Source organism: Anarhichas minor, unplaced genomic scaffold (assembly GCF_050575085.1).
Source record: "Anarhichas minor isolate MPS153535 unplaced genomic scaffold, ASM5057508v1 ptg000020l, whole genome shotgun sequence".
Lineage (NCBI taxonomy): Eukaryota > Metazoa > Chordata > Actinopteri > Perciformes > Anarhichadidae > Anarhichas > Anarhichas minor.
Genome location: NW_027466466.1, coordinates 3,802,621 through 3,814,604, shown reverse-complemented (window position 1 = coordinate 3,814,604; position 11,984 = coordinate 3,802,621). Strand labels below are relative to the sequence as shown.

General features: G+C 42.6%; 1 protein-coding gene across 4 annotated transcripts; it reads right to left on the bottom strand.

Annotated features, from left to right (window-relative positions):
• Nucleotides 1–396: 396 nt before the first annotated feature.
• Nucleotides 397–9,089, bottom strand: LOC142954426 (neuronal acetylcholine receptor subunit alpha-4-like). Of its 4 annotated transcripts, XM_076095422.1 has the most exons (7): nucleotides 9,038–9,089; nucleotides 6,299–6,450; nucleotides 4,354–4,398; nucleotides 4,150–4,259; nucleotides 1,951–2,903; nucleotides 1,481–1,896; nucleotides 397–522 (listed from the first exon to the last, which is right to left on the bottom strand). In XM_076095422.1, exons 1-7 carry the CDS (start codon nucleotides 9,087–9,089, stop codon nucleotides 397–399), a joined length of 1,854 nt encoding a protein of 617 aa, XP_075951537.1. The 4 variants fall into 4 exon arrangements, with proteins under 4 accessions (XP_075951537.1, XP_075951536.1, XP_075951538.1 ...); XM_076095421.1 differs by having other exon boundaries at nucleotides 1,481–2,903; XM_076095423.1 differs by lacking the exon at nucleotides 9,038–9,089 and having other exon boundaries at nucleotides 1,481–1,606; nucleotides 1,922–2,903; nucleotides 6,299–6,451.
• Nucleotides 9,090–11,984: the final 2,895 nt, after the last annotated feature.

Sequence of the window (11,984 nt, the reverse complement as noted above, 5' to 3'; positions counted from 1 at the left end):
AAACCTTTTACAGTGTTATTAACATCTTATGTTCTCTGTGGGGTTTTCTGCAGTTATATATTGGTCAAACTCTATTCTTCTCTGTTATACAAGGTGACAACATGAGCTATACAACTCAATGTCAAAATTGAGTGGTGAAGAAGGACTTCTTCGCTGTTGGCCTTTTGCCCTCATAAAGAATTTATATGCTCAGTGGAATCAATGAGAGATATTTCATCTTGTTTCTCCGTGAGTAGCCTTTTGATAACCTGGGGAAAGACCAAGGTGTGGGACTTGTAGTTCCTTTGAAAAATAAAAAAAATTATATACAGTATATTTTTTCTTTTTTTTTAAAGAGATAAGACAGTTCATTTCCTGTAAGTGTTCGTGGACTTCCTGTCCTTTAATGGCGTGATTCTAGATCATTCCAGCCAGCCAAGGAGGAAGAAAGAGTCCCACAGATCCCAGTACACACACCATTACAAACATCCAGAGGAATATCCTGTCAATGACCATGGCCACATACTTCCAGTCCTCCTTCACCTAGCAGAGAAGAGACACAGCAGAGAGGGACATTTCAGAATTTCACTACACCTTTCTTTTTACCAGCTGTCAGTTTTCACCCTTCATTGATTTCTCTCGAATGGCTGGTTGTTTTCATTATGAGTCGGCTATCGCCTAAATGTCAGTCAATTCTTGCTCGTCTCTCTTATGAAATATTCAAGGGCGAATTACAGAGGTCCCATTGTCCCAAAGACGGGGCTTTTCTGGCGAGAGAAAGAAAGTACATTGTAGTCCTGACAATGACTGGCGTCAATGAATGCAATAACTTTTTTTTATTTCTATTATTTTAGAATAATTGTACACATTTTCGAACTTCTGATCCCACTCCACAGAGACAGCTTTCATTCTTTTGCAAGTGACTCGGCAATTAACACTGAATCAGTGTTGTATTGTATAGTGGAAAAAGGTTATTTCTTTCCTTATCAAAATGCATTTTCACTGATTTATTTCAAGGTAACTTTTTTAAACCGTCAAAACTAGAGACCGGCAGTTTGACACATGGCGCGACGTAGGTAAAGTCTCATTAAACTGTCACTTGTCTGATGGTCATTTGCTCTGGGAAGCTCTCAATTATGCAATGTAAGTAATTCCGCAAACACAGGTTGTAGTAGGAACACCCACGGTTGGATTACAAGGCACGGCATGCTTATACACTGAGAATTTTGACTTGCACAGATGATTACAGATTGGCTATTGATATTTTCCCTCATTAAAATAGCAGCTCAGTTGACAGCCCTATTGCATGTGCTGCATGTGGGATTGTACTTGCATCCAACAAAATTGAATCTGACAAACTCATTGAAGCAATATTGAGTTATAAGAAGCTCTGTTGGACTTTCTTTTTTCAAATATTAGCACTACATGGATATTTAGAAACTAATATTTAATTTACCAAAGCTTTACCAATTATTTAAACAAAGGTAATGTTTCAACTTACTGAGAAATCTGCATCCTCTGCCCTGAGATGATCAGCGACGTACTGAACTCCCTCTATGGCCCGTTGCACAGCTGGGGATATAGTTGGAATAACGGTGTCCTGCTGGGTACTCGCGTCTTTAGTTGACTCAGCTGTGATGGTTCCTGCCGGGTGATCTGTACAGGCTTGTTTCTTCACCCACCCTGCGATCACCATGAGCCCAGGGCCTTCATCGTGCAGACAGCAGTACTGGAAGCTGCGGGAGCGACACCGGTGTCCGGCTCTCTGAGGGTCACACATTTGCTCTGCGCTGAGGGAGCGGCCATTTGGGGCCAGTGTATATGGTTCTTCTTTGGAAAGGCTGTGGAGTGGACCCATTGGCAAAGCTAGGGGCAAGGATAGTTGCGAAGAAGACGAGGCCGCGGAGTTGTGTCCCCGTGGGGGTTGCTTCTCAGAGAGAACTGAATACTGACCAGATGTGGTCCGGCAGAAGATGTTGGCCTTCAGTGGGTGATCATCTTCCTTGGGGTCCTCAAGAGAGGAAGAGGGTGGAGAGGGCGTGCAGACGTGGATGCTTGGACTGTCGGATGGAGTCTTTGGGAGTGCATTCTCCACCTGGCACATCTGTCTCAGCCCCGTCTCCAACCCTGTCCAATAGGCCAGCGAGTTGCCCGTTGCAGATATGGTGGTCGGACGGTGCATCATCTCGATAAGCTTCTTGCAGTGCTGCTTGGCTGTGCCCGGCGGACGCTTCATGAAGAGGACTCGCGGCACCATGTCCAAGAATACTCTCCGCACCCAGTGAGGCATGCTGTGGGTTTGTGGCGACCGGTGATGTACGTTCAAAACAAAGACGGTAATTACGATGGAGAGAGTGACAAAGACCATGGTGAACAGCAGATATTCACCAATCAGCGGAATCACCAGCGATGTAGACGGTATGATCTCTGTGATCAGCAGGAGGAATACTGTTAGGGACAGTAGCACTGAGATGCACAAGGTGATCTTCTCTCCACATTGCGATGGCAAATAAAACACCAGCACGGTCAAACAGGAGATAAGAAGACAGGGGATGATGAGGTTGATGGTGTAGAACAACGGAAGCCTCCGGATAATGAAGTAGTAGGTGATGTCTGAGTAGATCTCCGTGCAACACTCGTACTTTTTGGTGTTGTACTTGCCCACTGCATTGATGATGACCCATTCGCCACTCTCCCAGTAGTCCATCTGGTCCACGTCGCTGGCCATGCTGATGAGATCGATCTTGGCGCGGTCATAGGTCCACGAGCCAAACTTCATCTTGCAGCTCTGCTGGTCAAATGGGAAGAAAGTGACATCTATGCTGCACGAAGACTTGTAGATGGCCGGTGGCATCCACTTTATCCGACCATCGTGGAACAGATGTGCCTTCGTGAGGTGAGTCACCGCAAAGTCGCCATCAGCACTGCACACAAAAGAACGGGGTATGACAGGGGAGAAAAGTGTGTGTGGGGGGGCGGGGGATGTACTTAACATTTTTACCTTCATCAAGGGTTGCATTACAATACTTTTGTTCTGGCCAAATGCTTCAAGCGATAACATTAATTCCACATTGTATTGTTTTCAACCACATCGTACCGTCGCCTTCAGTGGATTGAGTTTGGTAATTTGTTCTCGGTTGGAAAATGCTGGTAAGTTGCCATTTTTAACCACCGACTAAAGTGAACTTGTAACTTGAAGAACAAATGAAGACTCTTTTATACAGTGTGACAAGTGCAAAGCATACAAACTGCTAAACTTTTACATTGCTAATGTTCTTTAAAAAGAATTAAAAAATAAATAACAATGGGAGAAAATCATCAGAGAACTATTTACTATAATTCAAATCTTCTAAGTATTCTTAATTCAAAGTTTGTTTTCCATTATTTGAATCACCCTCGACATGCTTTTATTAGCAGAGACACAACATTTGTTAATATATGTATTCTGATTAAACTCACATTTACATGTCTCTATCACATGTGAAATGTGTCACAATGAGCTGTTTGTGGTGCCAGAGAAGAGATACAGGAAGACAGTAATCCAATCTCTGAATACGGACAGCTGCCCCATCTTCCTGTCTCATCTCCTGCCTCTATAATCTGATCAATCTTTGTTGAAATCCTTCCATGATTCCAGCCCTGCCATTACACACCTAAACTCCCCTCCCATTACTTCCTGCTTCAGCTCATCATCTGAAGTAGTCATCTGTCCATCTTGTTGCAATTAGCAAATGTTTTCCAGTTTTAGCTGATTTCCCTGATTTAGAGTGAAATGAATACAGGTCTACTTGGGGCTTTCACACCGGATGCATTTTATCCGAGGCCCCTTGAAACACATCCAATTACGTTCCATCTTATAAATCCCAGGCTAATGTATTGCTTTGTACAATGTACCGAGCTGTGTTTGTAACCGCATCCATTAAGGCTGACCTTGTTCCCATTTATTTTAACTAAATTATTTTACGACATTGGCTCAGGACAAGATGTTAGGCACAACAGCTAAATCTTCAAGTGTTCCCTCCAGTCATACCGTCTGTTGGAATGAAATCATTCCCATGTGAACATTGGCTGCTATGCGATTAGTTTTGCCTTGAATGTGGCAACATTGGAGATCCCAGGGTCTCTCACAGTTTCTTCACATGAAAACAAGCCATTGACACAGATCCTCACTTGTTGTAGAGGACTATGTCGGGCCTCCAGATGATCTCTGAGGGAATACGGATGGAGGTGACATTTTCGTATTCCTCCGGGTTCCAGCGGAGTTTGTAATCGTTCCATTCCTGTAGGAAAACATTAATCAAATTTATATACTGCAGCTTTATATTAGACTGTATAATTAGCATGTGTTTTATCTCTATCTATATTATTACATACTTGCTTGACCCAAACGTTTGTGGTCATCATCTGGTTCTTCTCATCCTTATTTCATGTAAACGGGAGAGGGAAAAATAAATTATGACATTAATCTTCTTTCCAATGAATTATATGTCAGCCTGGACTTCATCATCGCATGGGTTTCATTAATTCATTTTATATTCATCATTTGTTATTGTTTCAAAGCTGCTTTCAAAATAAATCAACATCCTCTATTTAAAAAGACAGATTAGTTGTGTAATACATCAATAAAAAATAAAAACATTAGGTAATGCTACGTGCTTTGCTGCCAGTGCTGGCAAGCTGCTGTCTCCAGCTCTCTCCCAGCAACATCTGAGACACAGCAGTCAGTGAGAATGCACTGTAGGAGACAACAACTTCACCAGGAGCTGACTCTCACTATACCGGGGCATGTGAAGCAAGCCCTACCACCTAATTGTGTGTCAAAAACCCGGAGAATCGTCCCGTAGTGATGCAGGCTGCACGTATTCGATATTGAAGCTGCACCAGGGAACTTTGCATGGTTCCAAATGGCAGTTAAAGGCCTTGTAAAAAACGGGTTTACCTTAGTCAACAGAAACCCTGCAACATCATTTGTGTCTGTAATGCAAAGATAAGACAAGAGGCAAGACAGAATAGAGATGTTTTTTGCTGAGACCAGCTGTGTCTGGATTTGGATAGTTACCAGCAATAGCATGCTTGACAACTGAATTTAATTTGTGAAAATAATTCAGTCTCTTCTGTTGTGGTTTAATTTCCGCTGATAAGCGATCTGTATATTTAGATTTATCTCTGTTTCCTGGTGTAGCTTTGAGCTGGTTGCTAGTGTGATCATGATGAATATGATACATAAGACATAGAGAGTACAATTTAGACTATACACAACTGCATTGGACCAACATTCATAATAATAAATCAACTTTTCAAGGGCCACACCTACTGGGCGAAGTGATATTTGCATTTAAGTTTTCATGCAGTTTAATGTGCTGCAGCTGACCAGCATATTAACTATTCAGCCTGCAAACTGGCATTAACGGTGCACTTTTCCACAGTGAACGTTTGGTGGCTTGTTCAACGAGCTACGGTGCAGGACGGGTGGTCATGTTTGTAAGTTCGATAAGAAGGAGAAAGCAGCAAAGTTGTGGTCTTTGGCTCTTGTGTTGTGTGTGTGCCTATGATGCCTATGAGCCCAATCGGCAGAAAATAAATGTTAGCATTGCACATTTCTGCAAACCATGTCAACGTTTTTTTTGCATTCAGTCAGAACAAGTGAGGTAGTGCAACAGAGAAAGGGACGTAGTATATCGAGCGACTGTTATTGAAAGTTTCGTAATAATAACAACAAGTAAAACTGGGGAATGGGTCAAGCAAACACACAACAAACACAGGACTTTCACCCAGGAGACCACTGCTCATGTCCCATGTGAAACCAAAACTAAACATTGACTTATGGACTACTTTTACGTTGCATTGTTACGTTTGTTACGTAACATTATGTAAGTAAGTCTGTTAATGGCGGTTGTTGTTTATTTACGCTAGTTACGTTACATTTTATGTTATTATTGTGACAGAATAGGATCTTTTTTCCAGTCTTAACCAAGTAGTTTAGTTGCCTAAACATAACCATTTGTTCAAAATGTCAACCACGTGGCGTTGCGTTGTGCGTTTCTGCACGCGTTATACGACACCGATATAAAAGATTATTTATGAAACATATTTTTGGTTCAGAAACGTCGAGATTCAAAGTATTATGGACACCACCATAAACAAATGTTTTCTTTTTCCTTTTGTTTCTTAATTTTTTCATCAGAAGAGACCACAGGGCAAGTGCTAGACAGAGCAGATATGTATGCTGTAGCAGTAGAAAAATTTCAGTTGGACTTCAATATTGATATCCAGGGTTGGCTATTGGTGAAACGCAACAATGCTGTGAGGTTTTACTCACCACATCAATGAGCTGGGCAATAGACAATCCAAAGTGGACCAGCACTGTGTCTGAAGTGTTTTCCGCAGGCCGGGAGAGCTTATTGTAATGTGCAAACAGATCCTGGAGCAGCCTTTCTTCAGCATGGGCACGAGGTCGAACTTGGAAACAAACTAAGGGAAGAAGAGATTGGACACATAAGTTCAGCTTGGATCAATAACATTGACCTTTTTTTAGCCCTTATGTGCCAATAAAAGTATTTTTAGAACTTTAAAACAATACTTTTGCTAGAGACTGCATGTAAATGCTGCTCCTTTGTGCTCATTCATGACAGTGGCCTTGATTTATTTCTCTTTTGCTCTTTTATACTTAATATTATGCATTTGAAATCGTGGCTTTCATTTTAATACTGAATTAATTTTCTACAATACATTCATCTGTAATGGATTTAACTGATCCATGCCACCAGGAAGGATTCACTGTACAGAGTGTAATCTAAAAGGAGGGTGACCTCTATTATATAGGTGGCGTTTGGTTACAAGGGACTGTATCTGAGTGATGGTGGGGGGGGGGGTTGAGGGGGTGGAGATGAGAGAAGGTAAAAGCGGAAGCATGAATCCGAGTCTGAGGGCATCCGCTGCGTCTCTGAACAGACATGCTGATGGAGCAGTCTGTCGAGACGTCTCACCCCTCCCTCGCCCGCTCTCACCCTCTCTGCTACGGCAGCTCTGATGGAGCAACTCAACCCCCGCCGCCTCCACCCAACCCCGTGCTGAGGATGACCTAACAAGGTCTCAGAACAATTAAAAGGAACGGAGATCGTCACGAGACTCGTACAGCACAATGTCCTTTGTGTTTCAAACCTTTATTTCCCCTATTGAATTAAGCATTTTCCTATTATGGACATAGCGAGTCTGTGCAGGTAATTCAATGGCACAGCAATTCATCATAGGCTGGGATTTTGTTTCACCAGCCTCACTGATATATCATTATTCCTGGCACTTCTGCATATTTCAATGTCTTTCTATCGTGTGGTGCATTGTATTGTAAATATTATTTATACAAAATATTAAATTGTACCGGAACTGGGGGGAATTATATCTCCCTATCTGTCTATCGATCTATCTACCTTGAAGAAAGATGCTGTTCCAATTTGTATTTCTGAAACAAGGACACAGATGTTGTTGTCATGCTGCCGGCCTTCCTCTCGGGTTCTCCCACCCACTCAATCAAAGCTGAAGGGCTGTCCTTCAGTTGCCTGAAAACTGGCATCCTCAGCTTGTAAAAGGCTTGGGATCAATACCTAATTAAATGGATACAGTTTATTTGTCCCACCGCGTTTTTATTTCCCTTTCTAATGTGGTGGACATGTCCAGATGCTCAACAACCTTGAAATGTCTCTACATTTTTGCAGATGAAAAAAAACAGACACAGGTGCCCTTTGTTTCATCACGTCACCTCGGAGCGATATCTGTTGAATGCAGATGGTATTAAATAAATAGGGACGCTCCGGTAAACTCTAAAGCAGCCTCCCAACTAATGGGTTTAGATGGGGGAGCTCGCAGGGTGCCATGACTTTGACAATGTGTGGGTCAGAGCAGTAACGTGTGCAGGAGAAAGTAGGTAACTGCTGAATGAGCTTGCTTCTCTACAATGGGCTTTACAGGAAACTGTGAATAGCACCGGCACAGACTGTGATGTTACCAGTTAAGCCGAAAGGAGAAACCTGAACCTTTCCATTCCAGCTGCCTGGCATACTCAAATGTCTCTCTTCCTATTCTTGTGAGAGTATCCAGTTCCTTCTCCTTTAAATCATCATTCCTCTGGCTACTTCTCATTGATGGCATCTGCTCTTTTATGTGTTCATGAAGACAATCAAAATGAATTATGTAAACTATCCAGAAAAGTAAATACAATCTTTAAAAAAAAAGAAGCAAATCTCCATTTTAGCATTGTTTATCCGCTGATGCTTTCAGTTTTACAAACGATTTCTATCTGCTTAGTTATCTAGATGTGTCTGAGCCACTAGACCCAGTTATGTCCTCATTTGATCAATGAACTCTCGCAGGCCAATAATGCATGAGCAGCAAATATCACTTTCTATACAAGTGCGTCCTGCTCAGACAAAGCTTTGTTGCATTGTCACTAAGCAACAGAGGCAGTTTCTACCTCCTCGTCCAATAAAAACTATGGCAAGCACCTAAGTTTTTGTGTCTTGAAGGTTGTGCGTTTTTGTCAGTGATTGAGTTCATCATCTCGTCAGTTTCACCGTCAAAACAAAATTCCTCGCCTTTCTAATGCATACTGGGGCTGCAGCTTCATTAGGGAATATATAAAAGTTATTGGGGAGGGAAGGGGGGCTGAAAATATTCTTTTGACCCTTCACTTTAAAAAAAAAAATTGCAATACCCTCCCTTCATTAAATCAAAATGTCATGGCATGAACAAAACTAAACACAACAAAATAGAGAAAATACAGCCTCTACTTTTGAATAAAGAGCTGATGAATGGTTAAGGCATCAACTTTGATCAAATTAATGAAAAATTAAAAAATGGTGATGTGTAAAAGTTGACACACTCCTCTCCCAATAAATATAGACCAGCCTCCCTTGAGCATACAGTATATTCAAAATACACAACCCTCCCTCTTTCCTGATACCCCGACGTCCCCGCCCCCCAATCATTTTCACACAGTCCCTCACAATTATAAAGAAAATGGCAGGTGAAGCAACTGTAACTGACAGTAAGGGAAAATATTTACCTTGTGGAGGAAGAGTGAAGAAAAGTACGCTCAGACATTTGTATACATCCATTGCGAACTCCCTCCGAACTTCTGCTGGATCTCAGTCCTGATGGTCAGTCATGCGTCCTGTGGCGGTCGTCAGGAGGGTTCAGATTAGGTGAAACAGCCAGATGGAGAGGTCATGTCAGTCTGTGTCAGCCTTGGGCCTGGCGTTCCTCCATCCGTCCATCTCGTCAGTTGGTCTTCTGTCCAGTCTGAAGGACCCCAGACCTGTAGTTCAGTCTCCTTGATCCAGCACTTGAACGTCCCTCCTCACTCCGCTGGAATCCTTCATCCAAGTGTGCCTTATCCCTCTCTTCTCCACCCTCCCTGTCTCCATTACTCCCTCCCTCGCCTCTCATCTCTCCGCCTCCTCACCTCATCTCCCTCTCTCTCTCTCACACACAGTCACACTCACCTCATTTCTCTCTTTGCATTCTCTTTCCCTCCCACTTATTTGCTTTTCTCACAGTTACACTTTTCTGTCTCTCTTTCACTTTTTTTCCCGATGAAAAACAGTGAACTTTTTTGTGTGTGTAGGTGTGTAGGTGTGTGTGTAAGGGAAAAAAGAGAATATATATCTGTGGAGACTTTCCTTACCAGTCCATACAGTATCCTTAAAATCAGAGCTGTGTGTGTGTGTGTGTGTCTGTGTGTGTGTGTGTGTGTGTGTGTGTGTGTGTGTGTGTGTGTGTGTGCGTGCGTGCGTGCGGACCAGATATGTGTATGTGAGCTGTGTTACAGTGTGCGTGCGTGGTGTGTGGATGTCTGTCAAAGACCAGCCTAGTAAAAGTGCCGGTGAGTCATAGGAACTCTGGATACTCTTCAGTCTCCTCTCTGCCCCGTTTCCCAGGAGCATATAATCTCCCAACCCAACCTCTCCTTTTATCTTATCCTTTCTCTTTTAAACACCCCCTGACCCTCATCTGCTGTCACACAGAGATTGTATCGCTCTCTCTCTCTCTCTCTCTGTGCTTCCCTGCCAGTCTGCATCACAGCTTTTCTACGTCAGCGGAGCTCAGTGCCATGGCGGGCCATCCTCTGAGACAGTTGCACTTGCTTTAGGTGTGTTTACCAGTTACCGCACTTTCTTTTTACTTTTTTTCCCCAGCAATGCCAACATGTCGTGCTTTGATAACATAAAAGCGAGAGTGAATGACTGGAGACACTCAAATAAAACCTTGACTCAAGAGTCATGTTTACTTGAGATGAAGAAGCTCGGCTTTTGACTGTGTTACATGATAAGAGTGCAAGAAAAAAGGTCCGGGTGGAGATATATTTTGCTGTGTTTGTCAGATATGCTTCTTTTCAATACACTATGAGCCCACAGAGAGAAAGCCCCCGCAGTGTACACATTGATTTTTTTCTAATCAAAGACTCGGCTCTCTTGATCCGGCAATGACTAACGTTGACTTGACAGATGAAGAGATTCCTCTCAGCGGTGTGCCGCCACAGCGCAGATGCACACTCTTACCATCAGAGATTTGATAGCCGATTATTTAGTTGGATTGCTGTCAAGAGTCCGGCAGGAATTTGTAAGTGGGACAACGCAGCAGCAGGGGGGCCACCGGGAAGAGGACATTTCATAGGCAGTAAAGGTGCAGGGTGTGCAAATAGGCCAATTAAAGCCTGGTGGCTGACACATACATCAGTTTATCTCACACCCACATATAGACACATATAAGCTCCTTCTGTGGCCACCTAAGCCGATGAGACGGACCATCTGCACCTTACCAATGGTGTGGTAAATGGACTGCATTTATACGTAGGGCTGGGCGTCTATTCAATATGAGAATGTACCATCTTTCAACGGAATTCTATTGTGATGAAATCATATGGCGATATCATGATACACAATTATGTCGTCTAAATTGATACTAACAAGCGCATGTTAACTCTGAAAATCAGAATTGATAAGAATTCTGCTTATTGGAATGACCCAATGTAGGTACATCAAACTATTCTCTTAATCTGATTACTCTATATTTGTGTGCAAGTATATACTGTATATACACACATGTTCTTAATTAAATTATTTTTATCTATTCGTCAGGTATTTAATTTACTCAGGAGTATACAAAATAAAGCATTACTATTTGGTATTTTCATAAAGAATATGTATTTATTAAGTTAGTAGATATAGAGATATGAAATTACCTATATTGTGATAGGAGATTTGGGGCATATTGCTCAGCGCTATATAAACAGCCCTTTTCTAGTCTAGTCATCAACACATGCCAGCTTTTAACCGTTCAAACACACATTCATACACTGGTACTAGAGGCTTCCACACAAGATCATCATCAGGAGCGATAAACATTCACAGGCACTCACACACCGGTGGCAAAAGCCACCGGGAGCAAATTGGGGTTCAGTATCTTCCCTCCGAAGGACACTCCCGACATGTTGACCCCAGGGATCGAGCCACCCACCTTCTGATTAGTGGACAATAGCTGTATCTCCAGAGCCACAGCCGCCCCCGTAAGGGAGTATAAGGAGTGGCAATATTCACCTCTTGCAGCAGCCTCCTTAATAATTCAACTTGTCCAGATATGGAGGAGGATTTTGTGATCCCCAAACAAGCACTTTGACCTTTGCTTCAGATGGTCACAACCCAAATACACTTGCTGACCCTCTGCAACCATGTTGGTAAGCCGCTGAGTTGGATGGCTGCTACATACAAATTTATGAGCTTCCAGGGTTGAACAATCTGGACCAAAACAAAATGTGAGCTGAGCAGTGTCTTGGCTTGATAGCCCTTCAAATGCAACTAGTTTGACTGTTTGTGCAGACCACAAACCAATGGGTGACGTCCCGATGACTACGTAAACTTCTTATATTCAGTCTATGGCTCCATATGTTGATATAAACCACTCATTCTAAGGTAATGCAAACAAGATTCATAATTTCAGGTGTTATACCCTGA